This window comes from Gekko japonicus, unplaced genomic scaffold (genome assembly GCF_001447785.1).
Source record: "Gekko japonicus isolate JY-2015 unplaced genomic scaffold, Gekko_japonicus_V1.1 scaffold22, whole genome shotgun sequence".
NCBI classification, from domain to species: Eukaryota; Metazoa; Chordata; class Lepidosauria; order Squamata; family Gekkonidae; genus Gekko; species Gekko japonicus.
The window spans coordinates 1,233,853-1,258,265 of record NW_015175971.1 but is presented as its reverse complement, the minus strand read 5'-3'; the positions used below and the strand labels follow the sequence as shown (position 1 = coordinate 1,258,265).

At 46.5% G+C, this 24,413-nt stretch overlaps 1 protein-coding gene across 1 annotated transcript in view; it reads left to right on the top strand.

The window, feature by feature from the left end:
• MVB12B (multivesicular body subunit 12B) overlaps positions 1 to 24,413 on the top strand; it is a 135,911-nt gene that overhangs the window by 94,197 nt on the left and 17,301 nt on the right. Inside the window, exons 8-9 of the mRNA XM_015426063.1 lie at positions 9,037 to 9,092; positions 22,589 to 22,648. Of these exons, the coding sequence (XP_015281549.1) occupies positions 9,037 to 9,092; positions 22,589 to 22,648 (116 nt within the window). The remainder of the gene's footprint in view (positions 1 to 9,036; positions 9,093 to 22,588; positions 22,649 to 24,413) is intronic.

The window sequence follows — 24,413 nt, the reverse complement described above, 5'->3', positions numbered from 1 at the left end:
CAAAAGCAGCTTTGCTGAGTCTGTTTTTTATGCTTCCATCACTCACGACTAGATAATTTCACACAGGATCGTTTTTAAATTAAATGACGATAAAGACGCGCGGGCTGTTTCAGTTCTCGCCAGTTCATGGAAGTCTATCAAGTCATTAATGTGTCGTGACAAACCACTTGACGGGAACGAGAGTAATTAATTATTTGCATAAATAACGGCTTGAACCCAGCTCTGAGGGACCATCATGCAGACGAGTTGGAGACTGAGGGGCTCTCCTGAATGGGGGGGTGGAGTTTTGTACTCTTGCCCTGATTCAGGCCCCAGCATGCTCACAGAGCATGGCCCCTGTGTGTTCCCCAAATGCCTGAGCATCCTGCAGTGTTAAAAGACAGGGAAGATTTTGCCATGCAGGTAGAGGTTTGTGCATTTTTTTTTGTGGGGCATTGAAACTTGAAGCCCTTGGCACACAGATGTATTCTGCACATGCACACACCTCTGCGGTCTGAAATGGTACAGTCCCGCTCAGTTCTGCAGCTTGCAGGGCTATTTTTGGGCAGGAACGCACAGGAACGGAGTTCCAGCTGGCTCCTGAGTCAGCCACACCCAGCAGGAACTCATTAGCATAATAGGCCACACCCAACAGCAGAAACTCATTAGGATTGGCTACAGTAGGCATGTGTGGCCTAACATGCAAAGGAGTCCCTGCTACAAAAAAAGGCCCTGGGTTTTGACAACAAACAAGATAAACAGAATAAGAAGCAAAAGGTGGGTGTGGCTGGATAACCACACTTTTGGCAACACGGGGCTGCGGCCTAATATGAGAATGAGCTGTGGTGTCAGGGTGTGGCCTAATATGCTAATGAGTTTCAGCTGTTGGGTGTGGCCTATTATGCTAATGAGTTCCTGCTGGGCTTTTTCTACAAGAAAAGCCCTGGCAGCTTGTATAAACTAGTGTTGATTCTGTACTTTCCGTGGGATTTTAGATGGTTTAATTTTTCAGAGTGCACCTTCCTACCATCGCAGTGCTGGGCTAAGAGAGCCTGGGAGAATGGGGAGACCCTTGAAAAGACTGGTGGGTTAGGGTATTGGGGTTTTCCCCCAAGAGCCAGCTGGTGCCTGGCAAGGAAATTCATTCTTGTGACCCCCCCCCAAAAAAAAGCTTTTATAGCCCTACCAGCTCAGAGGAAACTATTTGGTGCCTAGGTGGTTGGAGTCACCCTCGAGCTGGAGGGGTGTGATGGTCCTCTGAGCTGCAGCCCTCAGTGCCTCACCACAAGGGGGCAGCAAAGTGTTGACCCGCAGAGTCTTGCTTCTAGCTATGGCTAAATCACGAACTGGTGCATTTTGCGAAAACCCATGGAATTCACCCCATGGTTCAGCAATTTGGGGGAAGGAGTCTGTGAAATAAAAGCAAAAATACCTATTGATTCAGGCTAGAAACTGCCATTCTTCTATGGCTCTGTGGTATTTTATACCCACATCCAATAGGCAACCGGGCAACAGAGTGAGGGGCAGCGTTTCCTGTGCACTGTCACCCACTAACAAATGGCCGGTGATGATAGGGTGTTGTGGTGCTACTGACACGATCCCTTCAAGAAGAGGCCCATGCTGTATTTTCTTAATGGTGGTGAAGCTGCAGTTTAGATGGCGCCTTCTGCAGACAGGTGTTGAGCAGTGCGCAAATAAGGTAAGCGAGCTGGGCTTTTCGTGAAACTTTTTTTCCTCCTTCCCCCAACCCTGTTTTTACAGGCAAAACCTCAGCGCCGCCCTTGTTCTTACTCCAGTAGTTTCCTGACAGCTATATTTGAAATGCTGGGTATTGTGGGTTTTTTTAAAAAAGATCCTTTTTTGAATTTGTCATCCTCTTTGTCCCAGAGTGATCTTTATTAGCAGCAATTTGAAGAAGCCATCTGATCTTTCAGTGAGTCAAAAGGAACAATGGCACGCATTTTCATAATCACCATGAATCGCTGCTTATTTTTTTCCCTGGGATAATAACAGCAATTATTAGTTAGAATTCCTCCTGTTTCTGATCCCATTATTTGTTTTCTTTAAAGAGAACAAGTGCTCATTATTCTGGAGAATGTTGTTCTGTTCCAGCTCAGATTCTTTGTCCTCTCGAAACTCATTATATTTAGCGGATGCAGCCTATGGGAATTCATCCGCGTGTTTAAATTTAGGGTAGCGTCAGTAGCCTTTGCTAAAAATATAGCTATTTGGAGAGAGATGAATTGCTGATTTGACAACTGAGGTTGAAGCTGGGGATCTGGTGTGCAAGGAAGAAGGGCAAGCTCATTACAGCGCATAATGTGCTTCTGCGGGGAGGGAGTGACAGTGCGCTTTTGGATATCTTTCCCCCCCTCTTTTCTTGTTAGTAGCTTCTGCTGCCATGTGAAAAATAAAATACTTTTAAAAATTAGAAATTTAGTGCAAACAATTTAGATGGTATTTCCTTTTTGGAAACGAGGGGGAAAACAACTGCATCCCAAGCAGCATGATGCTTTTCAAGATGGACCCTTGGTCTTATTCAGCCAGGGAACCTCTTTACCTGTTCCATGCGTAGAGAAGCCCATTTCACTAGTTTGCACAAGTATGCATGTTGTTTTCATCACTGTTGGCTGCCCTGTAGGTCAGGGCCACTGGGAAAACCAGTGAGAGCATTTTCTCTGGCCTTGGGTACTGTACAGTATCATGTTTCTGCTGTACTCAGAGCTCTGTATGTCTTGTGCTAAACAACGGGGGGTGGGGGGACTTCATCTCCCTCTTGCAGTCATAGCAGCTGGAAGTAAACATATCTGGGCCAGAAATGACTGGGGTTCGTATATGCATCAGGACTGCCGCAGGCTGCAAAATTCCAGCTTGCAGAAAGGAAGGACTTGGCCTGTGGTAGAAGGGTAGGACTGACTGTAAGAACACAGTGACCAGTTGATTGGAGGAAAGTGGGGATGGGCAGTCTGAGAGCCCCCTGCACTGAGGCCAGACTCAGCAGCTTTACAGGCCCAGGAAGACCTTTGCTGTATACACTTATGTCATCTGATCACTACTGGATGGGTAGATGTAGTAGCATACTCTGGCCATCTGTAACGATGGCACTGAAGAGTAGCAGAGAGAGGAGAAGAAGAGATTGGATTTATACCCCGCCCTTCAGTAGCTGAAGGAGTCTCAGAGCAGCTTGCAATCTCCTTTCCCTTCCCCTCCCCTCCCCACAACAGACACCCTGTGAGGTAAGTGGGGCTGAGAGAGCTCTTTTGAGGACTGCTCCTGAGAGAACAGCTCCTGAGAGAACAGCTCTGAAAGAACTTGTAACGGACCCAAGGTCACACCAGCAGCTGCATGTAGAGGAGTGGGGAATCAAACTTGGTTCTCCCAGATTAGAGTCTGCACTCCTAACCACTGCACCAAACTGGTCGTGTCCTCTTTCAGCAAGCCATCATGATGACCCAGGGAAGGGATCAGGAGGAGTCAGAGGGTGAGAGCACAGGCAAGACGAAGTATTATTGGGTGGAAGGAACATGCCGAACTCTGGCCCTGCGCAATGTGTCTTGGTTAAAAACATTCAGCGCCCTCTTGACTTTCAGTGCTCGAAAACAAGAAGCCATTGAACGAGTTTGTCCTCCTTTCTGATGTTCATGTCTCTTCCACCCACCTTCAGTCGCTCCCCCCACATAGATATTGCCAACAATCTTGCAGTGACAGGCCTGATGGAACGTATTCCTGCCAGTGTGTGTTTCCTTCTCTTTGGGATTACGGCATTAATAACAGACTACATTGTGCATCATGCCATTTTTAACTGCAATCGTTCCAATAAAGGGCATCCACTTAATTATATGCCTGCTTAATTACAGCCCTGTGGAAACTCGTTTGCTTGGGAGAGCCCACGTTACGCTGTCAAGCTCGTTTGGCATATCTTCTGCTTTTGAACGGCTGTGTTTCTCTGTACTTGGCCTCTTAGTTTTGCACCCTTGGCGGAGGAAGTAGCAACAGGAACGAACTTCCTTGTTCAGAGGCAGCGTACTTGTGAATATTGGTTACAGAGGGTCAACAAGAGGGGAAGGCGTTGGCTTTTTGCACCCGGCTCGTGGCTTCCCTAGTTAGCCACTGTAGGAAGCTGGATTAGATGGATTGTTGGTTCTGGTCCAGCAGAACTCCTGTGATCGTACATAGATTTTCATAAATCGTCATGCATCTGCTTTGTCCTCTCACAGGATTTCATCTCAAACCTGTTTTGTTATTTCGTTTAGACTTGAATTTTACACTGTTTAGAAACCAGTGTTGTGAATTTTCAAGCACTGTTGGTCTAACAAATCTTGAATTTGCTGCTAACCAGATAGCTGCTGTCTAGTTTGAGTGGGCGCTCCAGAATGTGACTATCACTCACATCTACAAGTTCCATTTGAATGCCAAATTTAGAGTGCAAGTGCGGGATTTTTAAAATGAGGGTTTTTTTTCCAGCATGCAAATTTGAAATTCTTAGGAAAATTTTTATGAGGAAGAGGAGGAGGAGGAGGATTTATACCAGAGCGGCTTACAAACTCCTTTCCCTTCCCGTCCCCGCAACAGACACCCTCTGAGGGAGGTGGGACTGAGAGAGCTCTCTGGAGAACTGTCCTTGAGAGAACAACTCTGACAGAACTATGGCTTGCCCAAGGTCATCCAGCAGCTGCAAGTGGAGGAGTGAGGAATCAAACCCGGTTCTCCCAGATTAGAGTCCGCGCACTTAACCACTACACCAAACTGGCTCTCTACTTTTTTCACGATGAATTTTCGTTTGTAAGTAAGGTGGTTCCTTAAAGACATCTGTGTAGAAGAAGGAGGAAGGGGACAAGAAGCTGTAAATGGTACTGGTGCCAGGCATAATAACCCCTCTCATGCTTCTCTGCTTAGCTTCAAAGTTATTTTGGAGTAATAATGGCAAGAAGAAGAAGAAGAGATTGGATTTATACCCCGCCCTTCACTTGGAATCTCAGAGCGGCTTACAAACTCCTTTCCCTTCCCCTCCCCACAACAGACACCCTGTGAGGTGGGTGGGGCTGAGAGAACTCTTGACAGAAACTGCTCTTTCAGGAACCAGCTGTGCCAGAGCTTGTGACTGACCCAAGGTCACATCAGCAGGTGCAAGTGGAGGAGTGGGGAATCAAACCCGGTTCTCCCAGATTAGAGTCTGCACACTTAACCACTACACCAAACTGGCTTAAGAGACAGGACGCTTTCCTCACTACATGTGAAGAGTCCTGCTAGATTAGGTCAAAGGTCATCTAATTCCTACAACCCATTTCTCATAAAGGCCAATTTGGAAACATCACCCTCCATTTCTGTTAGGATTTATAGAGGATTCGAACTCGGGGTCTTTTGCACTCTAAGTGAGAATTATAACACTACATTAGGAATCCAAAACCCAAAAGGTCTGACTATCTTTTCTTCCTGATCCCACAAATTAGGCCTGGTCCCAGATGAAGTGTGTGATATAGTGGTTAAAATGTTGCTCGAGGACTGGGGATATCTGGGTTCAAATCCCACTCAAGTGTAAAGTTCACTGGGTAACTTCAGGCCAGTTACTCCTTCACTCTTAGCCTGTCCAACCTCACAGGACTGTTGTGAGGATAAAGCGGAAGAGGGAGAAAGACATACCATATGGAGATCCTGTGAGGAGGGGTGGGATAAAAATGAATGGTTGCTGAAACAGCAGTCTTAATACACTGTGGCCCCGGTCACATGGGCCAGATAATGCGGGGGGAGGTGTGGCTTTTTGTGCCGGTGCAGTTTGACCCACCAGAATGCGATCAGACGCGACGGCGGTGAATCAGGTTTTTGTTCGTCGGTGCATGTTTCTGCCGCACTTCAACTAGGCGAGAGGAGTGCGCTGGAGCAATCATCCATGGCCCGTTGCAAACGGTTTGCTAGTAGGCTTTCCCGGGTACTTTTTAACTCCGCATCTTCTGCTGGATGCTATGGATGGTCAATGGGTGTGCTACACTTGCCAGATGTTCCTGTGTGATCGCGCCCCTATAATCCGCCGGGCATTCGTGCCTCTTCCGCGGCAATTTCTGCGTGTGAAAGGAACCTATGATAAGCAAGTCTGCAGACTGGAGTGTATATGGGGGGACAAACAAGGCAGAATCAGTAGACAGATCATTTTTATTAAATTGTTTGTTGGGAGAGTCTGGTTTTGCCCCAAATCCCAAGGAAGTTCAAGCAGTCCTTAGCTGCAAGGGAAGTGAGATGGCCTATAACCACCCTTTGGGTACAGCTGGCTGCAAGAAAACCCATGCTGGTGTTGCGAAACTCAGTGACGTTCCTTGTAAAAGTTGTTTTATAGGGCCTTAAACTTGCTGCACACCTTATTCTGTTTAAACAGCTGACTGCCATGTTAACAGTTACACTAAAGCTTGTAAACCAGATGGGTCAGAAATTTGTGCTTTAAAAAAAAAAATCTGAAAACCAACATTCACAGAATACTGTGCAGCTGGCACAGAGCTGTTGTTCCTTCTCTGGAAAAAATGGCATGGTATATATCTCCCAAATTGATTGCGTAAGCAAAACAGGCACAGGTGACCCATTATGTTTTAAATGCCCAGGAGATGAAGGTTCGTAGAGGGGCTGAGGATCACCAGTGAAGCACATGGCTTGCATGACAAAGAGTAGGTGGTGCTGAACTAGATGGACCAATGATCTAACTTGGCATTAAGGGAGCTCCCTGTGTTCTGAGCGCCTGCTTTGTGTGCAGAAAACTCCAGGCTCAGTCCTTGGCATCGCCAGTTAAGGGGGGGGGATTAAAATAATATATGCAGTACTTATATCACTGCTTTAACAGTAACAAAATACGTAGTTTATAACTTGTAAATTTGTACTGTGCAGCGTATTTAGGAACTGTCTTGCAGTGCCAACTGCCAGTCATCTGCCATGTCCACTGCTGTTGACACAGCTCTTCCTAAGGTTGCACCACAAGAAATGTTGTGAATATACTTAATACTGGAGAGAGAGATACAGCTGCAAAATGATGCACCCTATGCTGCTTTAGCACATGTATCTTCGTTTTTTCCATCTGAATGCTATGGGGTTACAGGGGGAGTTGAAAATATAAAACAAAAGCTTTGTAGGTCAAATAAAGTGTATTTTTTGGACAGAAAAAGTCGTGTACAGACTCAGTAGGGCTAGCACCGTATTTGGATATTGAGTTAGAGTTTACAACACTGAAAGCATTGAATTCTCCGGTGGTATTTCATCATGCACAGTGCATATTAATTGTGGACAAAATTAGTCACATTTAAACAATAAACCTACCTCTGCAGCATGCATAGGAATTATCATCCTCTAATGGTTCACTTTGTCTTGCATAAAAAATGTCATACTATACATTTTGCAAAAAAAAAACCCACAAAACACTTGTCTTAGAGAATGTTTCACCCATTCACATCTCTGCGGCGAACAAGAAACCAAATAGCACAAGTCGACTACTGTGTCCAAGTTAACAAATTACCGTGGATTAAAAAAATATTAAAATGTAAAAAAAATTAAAAATCAGAAAACTTTTCTTTATTAGGAAAATAAAGCACAGGCAATAATTGGCACCTTTGATTTACTGTAGCAGTAATCATTTGTGTACCTGATAAGTGTGCATTTTCTCTTTTGTTTTAACCAAACAAATTAATAAAATATCACAAAGGTTTTTTTCAAGATGTGGAAAGGTTATCGCTCATGCAAAGTAAACAAAGTTAATTAAGGTTTGATTTAGGGGTGAGAAGATTAACACACATGCGCGCGCGCACTTCGTCTGTCTTTATTACTCCATAATTTCCCCCTGTGTTGTATTTTGCTCCTTTTGAATTCCTGTTTAACTATGAGAATTTCTCCAATTTAATTCCATTATCACAGAATGCTCCGTTCCTTCCCATCATCTGCATGGTCTCTCCCCCCCCCCCCCGCCGCCCATTAGCAGTACACAGTAATAAAACTATACAACAAACCAATCCTGATACAATTGCACATATAACTGTATCTTTTTTTCTACAGTGTTTTACCAATATGTTTATGTCCGTCATTAAACATCACACAGGGAATCCTGGTACAGTCCTATGTACAGTCTCACAAGCCTTGTGCAGACAACCTGTGCAGGCAGGCAGAGTGAGCATGTTTTGGAAACATCCCTGGCTCGATTCTCAACCTGAAAGGGATGGAAGAGTTCTGAAACTGTCTTCCACGGGAGAGGAGGGCAAATTGGGGGCTGGGCTCACCACCAGGTCTTGGCATTAGGTTTCCGCAGAATGAGAAGAAGTTGTGTCTCTTTGAGAGACATCCTCCGTCCTGGCTGTTTCTTTCCTCGGGATGATGATTATTTAATTATTTTCTTCCAATGAAAATGTGCTAACAGTCAGTTTTGTGTGAATTTCCGGGTGCTTCTTCTGTTTTCAGAGCTGGTCGTGTCAGATTACTAATGTGGGGGACATGCAGAATGGGGTGATGCAAGTGATTTCCAGGTCTAAGACTTGGAGGCAACATTGTTGAGTGTGGGTTTTTTTTGCTCTGCCCTTCCCATATTCTTGCATCAGTATCCTTGGTGTAGGTACTGGGGTGTGTGGAGGTAGAAGCACAGGACTCTAGAGGTATGACTCCCAGCAAAATAGGGCTGCAGCAGCAATGCAGATGTTCCCTTGGCAATTCTAAACTATTTTGATTTTATTAATTGTATTTGTGGTCTTGCTTCTCGTCCCTCTTGATGGAACCTGAGGTGGCATGCATAGGGTTCCCAGAAGGTCTCGGGCATTGACCAGCCTCTGGCATGCTTAGTTTTCAGCATGCTCTTTGCATCTTGCACGTAGCCAGACGTATCTTGTGATCTGGAGAACTGGGAAGTGTACAGGCCCTTGAAAAGCGTGTTGATATCCATTCAGGCAAGGCCGAGTACTTCTGTCTTCTATTGTACCTGCTGTGTGTTATCCGTCTTGTGGGCCACTTAGGAGGCTTCAAGCAAAAGGTCACGGGGAATCAGTCAGCTGGTAATGAGATGTTCAGTGATGATGATGATGCCTTCTTTCTGTGTCTTTGCAGCCATGGAAGGCGTGCCTTTTATGATCTCGGAGAAGTTTGCCTGCGCTTCCGAAGGGGTGAGTTAATGTCGCTGACCTGCAGCTCATCTCCGTTCTGAAACGGCCCACCTTGTTGCATCTGCTGCCAGGGAGCGAGAATCTGTTCCCTATTTCATAAGGGCCTAGAGACAACATGGATTCAAAGTGGGTTCAAGATGTGGGCTCGTGTGACTCTTACAAGTGGACAAACCCATGGATGATAGGTTTGTTGGCAGCTGGTAACTATGATGACTAATAGATTGGGAGGGGCCATGACTTAGTAGTAGAAGCATGCAGGAAGTCCCAGGTCTCAATCCCTGGCATCTCCAGTAAGTCTCAGGTTGTAGTAATGTGAAGAACCTCAGACCCTGGAGAGCCACTGCCAGTCTGAGTAGACAATACTGACTTTGATGGACCAGTGGTCTGGTTCTCTGTAAGGCAGCTTCATGGGTATGTGTGTGTTTGTGTATGTAGGCAGTGCACCTTGGCATAAACAACAGAGGAAGGCCAGTTTGGTGTAGTGGTTAAGTGTGCGGACTCTAATCTGGGAGAACCGGGCTTGATTCCCCACTCCTCCACTTGCAGCTCCTGAATGACCTTGGGGAAGCCATAGTTCTGACAAGAGCTGTCCTTGAAAGAGCAATTTTGGAAAGAGCTCTCTCAGCCCCACCTACCTCACAGGGTGCATGTTGTGGGAAGGGGAAGGGAAAGGCATTTGTAAGCCGCTCTGAGACTCCGAGTGAAGGGCAGGGTATAAATCCAATCTCCTCCTCCTCCTCCTCCTCTTCTCCTTCTCCTCCTTCTTCTTCTCCTCCTTCTTCTTCTCCTTCATATCCTGTAAGCTTCCCAAAGCTGCCTACAGTTGGACACAGAATGCTGGATCAGTTGGGCCAAGATAATTCTCTGTGTGTTTTGGCAAAGCAGCTCCAGCACTTCCTCGTGTGTGTAGCTTGGTCTGAAGCCCATTTGTAGCATTGGCTTTGGTTTTCACACACAAACAGCAGATGGAGTAGATTCAGGTGCACGCGAAAGCTTACACCTTGAAAGAAACTTTGTTGGTCTTAAAGATGCCACTGGACTCAAACTTTGTCCAGCAGATGGAGTAGTAAAAGTTTGGACTGCACTGTACTACTTCAAATGGCAGGTGGGGTTCACTTGTTTGAAGGCTCCTCCATATTTAAAAATCGCCTGAACATGTACAATTAGGCTGGCAGGTTGAAAGTTTCTAGCTTGTTCTTCTTCCTGTTGAGCAAACTTTCAATACATTGATGACCCCCCCCCAGGAGACTGTAGCGCAGGAGCCTATAGTGGTATAGTCCAGAACCAAGTATGGACCAGTACATGTTGTAGTGCAACGCCTGGGGTGACCAGGGTTCAGGTTCCCACTTAACCATGACTCTCATGGTGTGACCTTGTCCCATTCACTGTCTTTCAGCTTTATCCTACTGCACAGGATTATTGTGACAATAAAACAAGGGAACTTTATACATCTCCCTGAGCCCCTTGGAGAAAGAGTGGGATAAAAGAAAACATAATAGCTGAACTGGTTTATCTCCTCATCTGCTTTTGGTGAGAATTAGGCCAGAAATAAGCATTGCAAAGCTATTGTTCTTGGAAACCATTTAATTTTTAAAAACCCAAGAATACAATGATGGCCCCTTCCCTCTGTGTTCACCAGTATTGCTCTCCGTCCAAATAAAACCCAGTCTGTGACTCCTCCTGATCCCTATTTCTGGAAGCTGCTTAAATCTTGAAAAATGTCAGCCATTCCACCCATGGAGTGCAAAGTAACTTTAGCTGACCCAACTCTGCTTGGTTGCCATGGCGATGCTGGCCGGCCTCCAGCTGCCACAGAGCGAGAGGCCTCTCTGGCCCTGTTTACCAATTCCACTCTAGGAAGTTGAGAGGTCGTTACGTCCTAATGAGGCAGCAGATGGACCTCCGCTGGAGTCCAGGCAACAGAAACGTGGGTTTCAAGAAAAACCTCTTCCATCTTCTCTGTTCTTTTTCCCCCTCCGGCTCAAGACCTTCATAGGTACCGATATTTCGTGCTGCAGAATTGTTCTAGGATTGTTGACTTATTTGGAGATTGAGATGGGAAATAGGTGCATCCCCCTCCCAAGTGAAGAAGACAATGACAGCTTCCAAGAACTGGTGATTCGAGTATAGAGTTCCTTCCCCAGAGGCAGTGATTGCTCTGTTATGGGGCGCCGCCGAATGTTGCGGACCCAGTTTCTCACAAAAGTCCCCATTTCAGTCACATTTCTCCTTGTACAAATGAAATCCATGAGTCTCAGTTTCCGCACTCTCTCCCCATGCTGGCTTTCTCTCATCAAACTTAATATTCAACGTTATTTTTGTGTCCGTGTTGTATGAACAGCATGTAACTTAGAAATGCTGTAAAAAGAAGCGAAATGAAAAGGGGACATCAATAATGAACAGTCTGGCAATGTCAGCATGCAAAACAAAAAAGGAAAGAAGGAAGGAAGGCGGGCATCTTTGTACATCCGTAGCCCTGATCTGTACTTCTGCCCCATTGTTTTAGCCATTCACATGACCGTTGTCTCTGATTTACGAAACTCGGGTTCTCTCTGCTCTCATTAGTTGTCACGTGGACACATTATGTAATTATTTATTAAAACATTTGTATCTTGTCTTTTTGTACAACTCAAGACAGCTTACAATATGCAATTAAAGCATCAAAAAAGAATAAAACCCCAGATCCACCCCCACCCTAATAATTACCAGCAGGCATTTTATTGCATTTTAAGACATTTCCCACGTACTTCCAAATCTGTTTTGCCCATCCTTGAGAGCCAGCAACTTTTCTGAATCACGAGTTTCTCAAGGTGCCGTATCATGTCCAGTACCAACTGACTCGTGTCACCATAATCACAAAACCGAAATGCTAAATAGGCCTTACACCTTATTTCAGTGAAATGTACAGATTAATGCTGTCACCTAATTGACAAAATAGTTGATTGAAACATCTGATTAATTGATTAAGTTTGCCCAAATTTGTATAGGAATAAAAACAAGTGTTCTGATGCATACTTCTATGTTTAGTCGCATGATGCTAGACAGCACCATCTTAGAACAGGAATCCTCTCCCGTGGGTGATGGGCAAGAGCTCTTCTAAGATAATGCCAGTTGTTAGCATGTTCTGTAAGTTTTGGCAGTGAAAATCAACAGGTTTTTAAGAAGTGTGCTGTCCACTAAATCAGTGGAACCTTTTAAGTTGACCAGCCCTGTAACATATATTCAGGTGGGTTGTTGCATTGGTCTGAAGCAGCAGGAAAAAGTTCCAGTGGCACCTTTTAAGACCAACAAAGTTTTATTCAAGGTATAAGCTTTCTTATCTGCAGAAGTGTGTGTGCGCACGAAAGAATCAGAATCACTTTATTGTATGTGGCCATAGGCCTTTACAGTATCAAACACTCTCAGAGAGTTTGTGTATAACGTATAATAATAAAAAAATCTATAAAACATATAAAACCTGTTAAAACTACCTCAGCCTGTAATATTTAAATCTGATAAGACCTTTAAAGAACACTCACTTAGTTTCAATGGTACTATTTGATTTCTTTGCTCTAATTTTTCTTGCGGCCAAGGCAAAGAGAGCCAACCTTGAAGAGATGAAGGCCATCTTATCATAATCAGACAGGGGGTATAGGGCTGTCAATATCTTTGCTAAAAATTTGGCCCTAGGTTCTACATATAAAAGACACGCCAGAATATAATGGGGAAGGTCTTCCACTGACTGCCCACATATGCAGATGCGTTGGTCTACTGGGGCTTTCCTATAGCGACCAGCTAGCATCTCCGAAGGCATCGTTTGAAAACGCACTGAGGTAAGGGGCCTCCTGAGATTATACGAGGTTGTTTAAGTAAGAGGCTCTGGAATGATCCTTTTTAATTATTTTAAACCATGGCGCAAACCTCAATTGGGAGATCAAAAGTGGCGTCTATTAGAGCATCCTCTTTAAACATCCATTCATGTAGGTTAGTATTGTTCCCTGTATGTTCCCTGTATGCGTGCACACCTTGAATAAAACTTTGTTGGTGCCACTGGACTCGAACTTTGACTTGTAACATACAGGATGTGTTTATATTTCTCTTCTTTGCTAGGTGCCTTTAGGACAGAATGGACTCAAATTTTTGAGCCAGAGGTTTGCGTGCAGCTAGAGTGCTGTAACTAGACGGCCCTGGGGGGTTGAGAGCATAGCTTTCCTGGAGAGGGGCCTTTGGGGGGGGTATTTGTCTCCAGGTTCTTTTCCGTTGCCAGGAAGCTGGAATTCCACAGCTGCTAGGCCAAATGCCAGAGGAACTTAAGCCCCTACTAATCCCCCTCTTAAGATTCTTTAGATGCTCTTGCCAACATATGTTCGGCACAGACGTTGTGCCCCACTATGCATCAGAAAGGCAAGGAGGCTTCTAAAACAGAGTTGTAGGGCACTGTTCTTAAAATGGATTTATTAGATTGCTGTCAGTTTTGATGAGATGGTGGGGGTGACTCGTTGCACACTTACTACAGCCACTCCCTGAGAAGAAAAGAGTGAGAGTCCAGTAGCACCTTAAGCGATTAACAGAATTTGTGGCAGGACATTATACAAGCACTTTGCCCTAGGAACGTCCTTTCAGACAATCTCTTGCAACTATGTTATGATACATCGGTGAAAATTAATGAAATTGTTGATACGTACCTGTTGAAATAACAGACCAAGAGTCGCTGCTTTCATCCACATTTGGAAGAATAGTATCGAAACGATAGAACATTCTGGAGATCATCGTCAATATCACCATTTTCAACTGCCTTTGTGCATTATATATGCAGATTTTTGTACACATTTTTGTATAAATTTTGTGATCATTATTGAAATATTTTCTAGCGCAGTTACCTCACAGTTCCTTGTTTTTCCAGCCAAAAATACCAGGTGCCATCAGGAGGTCCACCAGTGGGGCCAGGACACTAGAAGCCCTCCCACTGTTGCCCCCCAAGCACCAAGAATACAGTGCATCACTTGCCCCAGACCGAGAGGTCCTATTTATACCTTGTGGCTAATAGCCACTGATGGACCTCTGCTCCATATGTTTATCCATTTCCCTCTTGAAGCTGTCCGTGCTTGTAGCCAGTTTGGTGTAGTGGTTAAGTGCGCGGACTCTAATCTGGGAGAACTGGGTTTGATTCCCCACTCGTCCAGTTGCACCTGCTGGATGACCTTGGGCAAACCATAGTTCTGGCACAGCTATTCTTGAAAAAGAGCAGTTTCTGTCAGAGCTCTCTCAGGCCCACCTACCTCACAGGGTGTCTGTTATGGGGAGGGGAAGGGAAAGGAGTTTGTAAGCCGCTCTAAGACTCCTGTGGGTAGTGAAGGGTGAGGTATAAATCCAATCTCTTCTCTTCTTCTTCTTGTAGCTGCCACCACCTCCTGTGGCAGTGAATTCCATGTGTTAATCACTCTTTGGGTGAAGAAGTACTTCCTTTTATCTGTTCTAACCCAACTGCTCAGCAATTTCATTGGGTGCCCACAAGTTCTTGTATTGTGAGAAAGGGAGAAAAGTACTTTTTTCTCTACCTGCTCTATCCCATGCATAAACTTGTAAACTTATGTCATGTCATGTCATTGAAGCAGTACATAGCATTGTGTTTAGGAACATTAAATCCAGGAGAAAAGGGAGCCACAAAGATGTAACAGGTCATATCAATTAAAAACAACCGCTGAGCCAAAGTTAAACCCCTCCCTCCCATTTGGCTGCTATTTCCATGGACTTCATATGGCAGGATCTTCGACGTGGTCTCTGTGCTTCACACCCATGGGATACAGTGCGCATGCGCTGGATCTATCGGCATTGTAGCAAGCTCTTAATGGATTTTCGCGCCCAGACTTCGGGCATGCATAGGAACCCCACCACGCATGCCCAGAGTGGTGGGCACGGACATCCCGCCAGTTCCTTTCTTTTCGCCACGTTGGAAGCACCTTCCTTTTGTCGGTCTGATCAGTAGCTTTTTTTCTCCTCAGAGCTCTTCAGTTTTCTCCTCAGTTTTCTTTTTTTCCCCGCTTCTACCTTTGTTGTTTTGTTGTTTCTTAAAAAAAAAAAAGAACTTTGTTTAGTTTCGGGGGAAGTTTTTTCGTTTACCTCACTCTGGCCTTCAGGCTCCCCACCCCACACCTCTTTTTCTTCTCCGTTTTGCTTATTTTATGGAGAAGAAGTGGGGCTTTTTCAGGCGTTGCAGGGATTGTGGCAGTAAGCTTGCTCCACCTGATGGCCACAACCCCCGCATTTTTTGTCTTGGCGAGACACACCGACCAAAGTCCTGTCGACACTGCGCCAAGTTTTCCAATCAAACTAGAAAAAACTGAGTGTCACGACTCCGAGTAGCATTACCTGAGTCAGCGCTAAACCCTGTTTCAGTCATGGACTCAGAAGGCCCAGTAAGACCATCAACATCGACGGCTCCAGTTTCGAAGCCCTCATCCAACATCGTTCAGTCGACATCAAAGCGTTCAGCACCGACGGTGCAGTCTTCAGCATTGACGCCTGTGAAAAGGAAACAGAAGACGGGTAAAGAGCACAAGTCGGCCAAAAAGGGCTCCTTTAAGGCCCTAAAGGCGGCAAAGTCTGTGAATGTAGCGGGTACTGCACCAGGTAATGCCCCTAACGTGCCCCCTGCTCCAACGGCAGTATCGGCATCAGAGGCTCCGATCGCTCCACCGATACCAACCATCCAGCTACTGGATTCTCCCATACACCAGCTAGGCCATGACACGCTGGTCGATATGCGTCCTTTCTCTGACATCGATAATGTCGAGATCCTCAGTCATCCCCTGGGCACGGATCGCTCTCCCTCTGCTCAGTCATCGACATGGCTCGGAGTGCCATGCCGATATCGATGCAGCTGGGCATCGACAGATCCCTAAAAGCACTCAACGTCATCCTCCCCATCTGTTCGCCGAGGAGCGACCCTTCGATATCGATGATTCGGCTAATAGGGACCGCACACGGAGACAAGATCCTACACTGTCTCCCAGATGCTCCCGCTCTAGGAGTAGATCCCCATCAGTCTTCCTGCCCCACCCCCTCCTCCTCTCTCCTGGGATAACTGCCAACTGCGTTATCTTTATGGGGCTTATCCACCCGCATCCATGCCATGGTTGACTCCAGCAGGTTACTCTGATTGGGATCGTTACTCTACCCACAGATCACGGTCACCCTATAGATCGAGGCCTTCGGCGTCTCTCTCCCGTCCACCCGATCATCCATCTGATGACCCTCCTCGACATCGACTGGATCAATATCGTCCTCCCAGTCCCCCTATCCCACCGTCAACAGATCCAACCAGTCAGGTCAAGACCACTCCGGTACAGTTGCCAGAGCCCGATTCCTCTTACTCTGTGGATGAGGATTCTGATACAGGGGCTTCAGATGTCCACAGATCCCCTGACCAGCCATCTCCTAACCAGGCAGTAGCCGATGACTCAGTCTGATAATTTAACCTCCTACGAAGACCTTATAAAAGGAATGGCACACTCGTCCTTTCAGTCATACAACCACATCCACAGGTAACAGATGCCGTCTTCGATGTCGTCCAGCTAGATACATCGACGGCTATAGCACTCCCCATGTCTACGTTCCTGTTACAGGCAGTAAAGGCCCCATGGGATAAACCGTCATCAGCTCCAGTGTCCACACATCGCTTGGACCATATGTACAGAGTCCAAGAAACAAGAGCAGAATTTTTATTCGCCCATCCTCAACCAAACTCCATGGTAGTCACATCCTCATCCAAGTCCAAGAGAACACATTCTGCACCTTCAGACAAAGAGAGCAGAAAGTTAGATGCATTCGGACGACGTTTGTACTCTCTGCAAGCACTAGGAGTAAAGACCACCAATTACTTAGCGTGTATGAGTAGATATCAGAACACTTTGTGGGAAAGGCTTGCTGAACTTCTGGGTTACCTTCCAGAAGACAAGCATTAGGCAGCCCGCATCATCCAAAAGGAGGGCATGGTGCTGGCAAAGCAACAAATCAATACCTCCAAACATGCCCTAGACACTTCCTCAAGGACAATGTCTTCAGCCATAGCTCTCCGAAGGCATTCCTAGCTAGGCTACACAACACCAATCTACAGCCAGATACTAGGTCATACATAGAGGACCTCTCCTTTGATGGTCTTGGTCTGTTTAACAGTACTACAGACGCCATATTACAAGATATGGATAAAAGCATAAAAGTTTCTCGTGCTCTGGGCATTTCCTCATCCACTAGGCAACATTACCGACCTCGTCCCTGGTCCAGACCCTGGCAAAAATGCACCCCAAACTGTCAATCTCCTGACTGGCAATGGAGGCTACGTACATCCTCTGGAGGCCAGAAACCCACATTCCAGAAACCTAGATTTGGCTCGGGACAACAGTCTTCCCACAGTAAGCAGGCAAAGTCCGCCAAGCAGGGTTTTTGACTTCCATATCTCCCAGTCACATCCAACACATCTAAACCTTTCCTCCAAACCTGGCACCTCTTCACCACAGATGAATGGGTGCTGTCCATCTTAACCTAGGGCTACCGTATAGAATTCATTCAGAACCCCATCACTCCTGTCTTCGTCTCCACACCCCCTTCTCCAGCCCTCCTGGAAGAAGTGTCCATCCTTCTGCAAAAGGGAGCCATCGACCCGGTGCCACTGCATCTACACGGCAAGGGATTTTACTTCCACTATTTTACTGTTCCAAAGCGGGACGGAGGCGTTCGACCGATAATAGATCTACGGGCGCTAAACCGCTTTGTGAGCTACCACCGCTTCCTCATGGTGTCCTTACAGCAGATTATACCACTCCTGGGATTTTACTTCCACTATTTTACTGTTCCAAAGCGGGACGGAGGCGTTCGACCGATAATAGATCTACGGGCGCTAAACCGCTTTGTGAGCTACCACCGCTTCCTCATGGTGTCCTTACAGCAGATTATGCCACTCCTGCAGAAAAATGTCTGGATGGCCACCCTCGACCGCCAAGACACGTACTTCCACCTCACCATCCACCCGTCCCACCGCCAATACCTACGCTTCGCAATTGGTCGACATCATTACCAATATGCAGCCCTGCCATTCGGCCTTTCAAGTGCACCAAGAGTCTTCACAAAGACGATGGTGGTGGTCGCGGCCTTTCTTCGTCTCAAGGGTATCTCCGTCTACCCGTACATCGACGATTGGCTCTTGGTAGCGACTTCCAGGGACGCCCTAGTCTCAAACATCAACGAGAAACTGGTCCTCCTGGAAAACCTGGGTCTACAAGTCAATCTGGAAAAGTCTCAACTTCAACCAGTCCAGAAAATACACTACATCGGTGCGCTACTGGACTCCACGATTTGCACAGCCTACCTGCCACAAAACAGGGCAGCCGACATCATCAACCTAGCCAGTGTCATCCGTACCCGGCCCTCAGTGACAGCCTTTCAAATACAAAGGCTACTTGGCCTCATGGCTGCTACTACATCAGTCCTGTTTTTTGCCAAGTTAAAAATGTGTCACCTGCAACTATGGTTTATCCACAGTTTCAATCCAGAGAGAGACACACACACCACCCTCCTATTCCCACCTGTCAAGGTACGGGACTCTTTACTTTGGTGGACTGTCCCTTCCAACCTATTCCAGGGAACACCCTTCCATCCTCCATCACCCCAAATGACCCTAATGACAGACACCTCCCTCTCAGGCTGGGGCGCCCACATGATGGGACTTTGTGTCGGAGGCAGATGGGACTCAGAAATGAAATCGGCACATAAATTTCCTGGAACTGCTTGCAATACAGTTCGCTGTCACCAGTTTCCTACCCCTGATCGAGGGGAAATGTGTCACGGTCCTCATGGACAATACTACTGCCCTCAGTTATGTGAACAAGCAAGGGGGCACTGTCTCCCAATGCCTCTGCGACCTCGCCCTCTAGTTATGGGACTTCTGCATCGCCCACAACTTCTTCCTAGTCGCCACGCACATCCCAGGGCTCATGAATGTACAGGCAGACCACCTGAGTCGGGCAGGACTCAGTCTCCACGAGTGGGAAATGAATCCAACGTACCTTCTTCCACTCTTCCACAGGCGGGGGTTCCCCCAGATAGATGTTTTTGCCACCAGGGCGAACAAAAAGTGCCCTCTGTTCTGCACCCGAGGTGGCAGGGACCCAGTCTCTAGGGGGCGGTCTCCTCTATCCGTGGTCCAGAAGATTTCTCTACCTCTTCCCTCCACTGCCTCTGCTTCTGAGAGTGGTTCACAAAATCATCAGCGACAGAGCAGACTGCGTCCTCATAACCCCATGGTGGCCAAGGCATCCACGGTTCTCAACCATCCTCAATCTGTCAGCGAGGGGTCTACCACCAGTTTCCTCCAGCACAAGACCTCCTTTTCCTAACCGAGTCCCCCCTCCTATACCACAACGTGCCACGAATGAAGTTGACAGCCTGGAGAGCAGCGTCAACAGCTTTTCCGCCTGCATAGCAAATGTCTTGCTAAACTCCAGAAAGTCCACTACACGAAAGTCGTATCATTTCAAGTGGCAAAAATTCTGTTCCTCTTTGGGTGACGATGCCCCTCGAGTCACCTCCGCAGGTCTCGAGAAAGTTTTCGATTTCCTCCTGTCTCTCGCTGACTCGGGACTTTCACATTCCTCGTTAAGGGTTTATTTGGCCGCACTTTCGGCCTACCATGTTCAAGTTGAGGGATGCACACTGTTCTCGCATCCACTTTCTAAATGTTTTTTGAAGGGACCTTTACCCTCCCATCAAAACTCCTGTCGTCCCCTGGGACCTTCCCCTGGTCCTTCGCCAACTCACCAGGAAACCTTTTGAGCCACTCGCAACTTGCGACATAAAATTCCTGTCGTGGAAAACGGCCTTTCTGGTTGCTATCACTTCAGCAAGGCGAGTTGGAGAAATACTGGCTTTCAGACATGACACTCCTTACTTGTCTTTTTTGCCAGACGGCATCCGCCTCGTACCTGACATCTCGTTCCTGCCAAAGGTAGTGTCAGAATTTCACCTACAGGCAGAGGTCTTCCTCCCGGATCTCTTCCCGGCACCGACACCCTCAGAGGAGAGGCTGTTACACACGTTGGATACGAAGCGTGCAATCCTGTTTTACTTAAATAGAACCCGTCCAACGAGACGTGACTCTCAACTTTTCATCTTCTATGCGCCAGCAAGGCTGGGCACTCGCATCACGGCTCACCGCCTATCAAGGTGGATTGCGGGTCTCATCCACCTCTGCTACCTTATTGCCAAACAGCCATTGCCTGGCCCTATCAGGGCTCATTCTATCAGGCCTGTCGCGACTTCCACTGCCTTCCTCCAGGGAGTGCCACTGATGGACATTTGCAAAGCCGCTACGTGGGCCACGCCTAATACCTTCATAAGGCACTACGCCCTAGACGTCTGTAAGAACGCGAATACCAACATGGGACGTCACATTCTGTCTTTGGCTACGCAGTAAAAGACCTGCCAGCACCCTCCTCCAAGTAGGCTACTGCTTGCTAATCTCCCATGGGTGTGAAGCACAGAGACCACGTCGAAGATAAACAGGTTGCTTACCTGTAACTGATGATCTTCGAGTGGTCATCTGTGCGTTCACACCATCCGCCCTCCTTCCCCACTGCTGTCAGCTTCTACATATTCCATAGGGGTTGATTCGCGGCAGTTCGAGGGAACTGGCGGGATGTCCGCGCCCCCTCCTCTGGGCATGCGTGGTGGGGTTCCTGCGCATGCCCGAGGTCTGGGCGCGAAAATCCGTTAAGAGCTTGCTACAATGCCGATTGATCCAGCGCATGCACACTGTATCCCATGGGTGTGAATGCACAGATGACCACTCGAAAATCATCATTTACAGGTAAGCAACCTGTTTTTCTCCTTTTGGAGTGAGTTTTCAAAAGCGGGAGAGGGTTCTTTTGATTGAAAATAGAGACAGGAAGATTGTGTCTGAGAGAGAGACCCCAAAATAATGGAAAGCACTTCACAGAAGGGCAGCGGAATAAGTGGGTAGAGGTGGCTTTCTGGAAATTTACACATACATCCCCAGCAGTTAGATCCATGTGGGTAGCCAAGCTGGTCCTGAAGCAACAGAACAAAGTTTGAGTCCAGTGGCACCTTTAAGTCCAACAAAGTCTTTATTCAAGGTATGAACTTTCATGTGCACGCACACTTCTGCGTGTATATGAGCAAGTGTGCATGCACATGAAAGCTCATACCTTGAATAAAGACTTTGTTGGTTTTAAAGCCAGTTTGGACTCTAATCTGAGAAAACTGGGTTTTATTCCCCACTCCTCCACTTGTACCTGGCTGGATGACCTTGGGCAAGCCGTAGTTCTGATAAGAGCTGTTCTTGAAAAAGAGCAGTTTCTGTCAGAGCTCTCTCAGCCCCACCTACCTTACAGGGTGTCTGTTGTGGGGAGGGGGAGGGAAAGGAGTTTGTAAGCCGCTCTGAGACTCCTTTCGGTAGTGAAGGGTGGGGTATAAATCCAATCTCTTCTTCTTCTCTTCTTAAAGGTGCCACTGGACTCAAACTTTATCCCCAAAAGTTCACATTTTAAGCTGTGAAAGCTTTGGCCTTGAACTTTCAGCTTGGTGCTTGTTAGAGAACCGTGCATGTAAAACTCCTTGATCTTCATACTGCCTCTTCTAGTGGCCTACGAGCAATCACCAGTTTCTTGACAGAGCGGTCTTACTGCAGCCTGCCTTTGCAGGCATGAAACATTAATAGAATTCTAGGCTGTCTCTTGACCCAGCTGGCCTACTAGGGAGTTTAAAATAGCTGTACGGGAGGAGAGGCTTATCTCAGTGGTAGAGCACAGGCTTCTACATGCAGAAGGTCACCCATTCAACCCCTGGTATCTTTGGTTAAAGAGGAATCTGTGCAGACATTGAGTGAGTCTTCTGCTCTGGCTGTTTGGAGAACCACTGCCAGTTGGAGTCGCGAGCTAGGTTAGAAGAGCCAATAGTCTGACCCTGTATAAGGCAGCTTTGCATACGCATGGCTGACATTTGTTGAAAAACCAGATCAGTACAGTTGTTCAAAGAACATTTAGCAAAACCCACCAATTATGTAGGCAGCCAAAAAGGGCGCCTTGATACATACCCTGTAGTGCATTTCAGCCAGTTGCACATGCAGGCGCAGCAGTGGTTTCCGTGGCACTTCAACCTGCACTTTTGAGAGGAGCGACATGATGTGCAGTTGCGGACAGCAGTGGACTTAAGAGTGGGCAACAGGAACCTCTGTCAAAAATATGACCCTTTTACATATAAGTGTCCCGCTATCCCCAGAACGGAAAAGATGGCGTTCGCACGCCTGTCTTCTTTAGGAAGAAGCCATTGTCATTGTCATTGTGGTGGCGCCTCCCTAAGAAAGTATGTGGCGTTCTGACAGCATGAGTGGAATTGCATTATCCAGTTATTTTTGCCGATGGGCTAGTGAATGCTAGAAATGAGAGGATTTGTTTGCCTTGATTGTTCTCTGGTTTATATTAGATGTTTGTGGGTTTCCCTTCTAGATGCAGCCTGTCGATCTCCTGGGCATCACCATTAAATCCTTGGCAGAAATTGAAAAGGAGGTAAGTCGTTGGGGGGGGGAGCGTTGTCTTTCATCCCTTCAGTATCCCTGTGCCTTGGATGGTTGGATAAGAATTTCTTCCCTTGCAATGAGGTCTCAGCATATGCCGAATTTTTTCTTAAGCATTCTTTTCTTTTAAAAGCCAAATCCTTCATTGTTTATAAATTATAACTCTCTTGCATAATTTATTTTTCCAATTTATTTTTATTGTTTTGCATCATGTATTCTGGGGTCAGTAGTCACCAAGGAGGTCTGAGAAAGCCACTTTAGAGCAAGGAAACCTTCTGGAAATCTTATTCAGGGCCTCCTGAAACTTCTCAAGCTTCACCAAGACTTGTCTTCACACATGCTGGGTAATCTTTTCATCCAGAAGGGCTAGAAACGTGGGGTCTCTCTCCAGCCAGGCCTGGGGGCACCACAGCAGGGGGCCCCGTGGCCACCCTTGACTCTCTGTCAACCTCAGGTGGCGAGTGTCTTGTTTCAAGTCCTACAGAACCTCCTACAGCCTCGGTTCCCTTTTCCAGGCAGCCCATTCTGAGATTCTCTGCTTGGAAGAGGCCTGGGAGGTTCTAATTAGCAGTGCGAATGTTCAGTATTAATCACTCTCTTAAAACTGACAAGGGAGGTGTTTGTTTAACTGCTTAATTTCGGCAACAGTGTCTTCCCAAGCCTTTTAAACAAAGGAACTATAAACAAGGAAGAACTTGGAAGGCTTAATGTTATGCCGATTTCCAAGTTGGTTGGGGAGGTATTTTCTCCCCCCTTCTTCTTCTTTAATCTCCCTTGCTTCTCCTTTTTAGCAACCAACCCTCCAGAGCACAGTCACGTGTAATGGTCTTTAAACGAAGATATTTGCTAACTGGCAAGCATTCAGGTTTCTTTTTTAAAAAAAATGTTGATTCCAGCGATTAGCTGGGAGTTTCGGGGGAGGGGTTCCTCCCCACCCTCTACCTTCCCCCCCCTCCAATCCCAAATGACTGGAGAAATTTGTCTTGATTATAATTGCTCTTACCCACGCATATCTAATTTGTGTCTTTTTAAGTGTTAATTAGTAAACAGTTTGAGCTGACATCTTTATGCGTTTGCGTGTTTGAAAAATAGCGCTTATTGCTTATTTAGCTGCGGGCACTTACTGCTCACCGCGACATGGCGACATTGACATAAAATTAATGAAGACATGCATGCCAATTTTTTAAAGAGCCCTTCTTGGAAAGACTCCTTCCCGACAAAGGAGTCTCCTTCTCCTTCATGCCATTTAATTTTTTTTTTTGTAAAAAAAAAGGCTGAAGGGAGATGCTTTCCTGTACATCTCTTTGCTAAGCAGGCATTCCTTTTACTGTTTGCAGCAGCTCAGTGCCCGTTTCCTCGTTACCTAGGCAGCGTATCACCTTGCTTCTGGGATAATGCCTAAATATCTTTCTTTCACCTTCTGCTAACTTTCTTGACCTGTTAAACTTTTGAAAATAATCACATTAAAAATACCAAAAAACCCACCATTCCTCTTATGGTCTCAAAGTGCCATCTAGTGGTAGCACTGATTATTGCACATGGAGGGAAAACAGTTGAGTTGGGGATGGGTACAAACTGGGAAAATGGAGGTTCGTCCCGGTTCGTGGTTTGTGAGATCCCATGAACCACAAACCTTCCCTTTACTGAACCGGTTCATCTTGTGAGGTTCATGATGCGGTAGAATGGCCCGCCTGCGGGCTAGAGACACCAAACTTGTGGCAAGTCTCCAGCTGACACTCCTCTTCTACCAAAAAGAG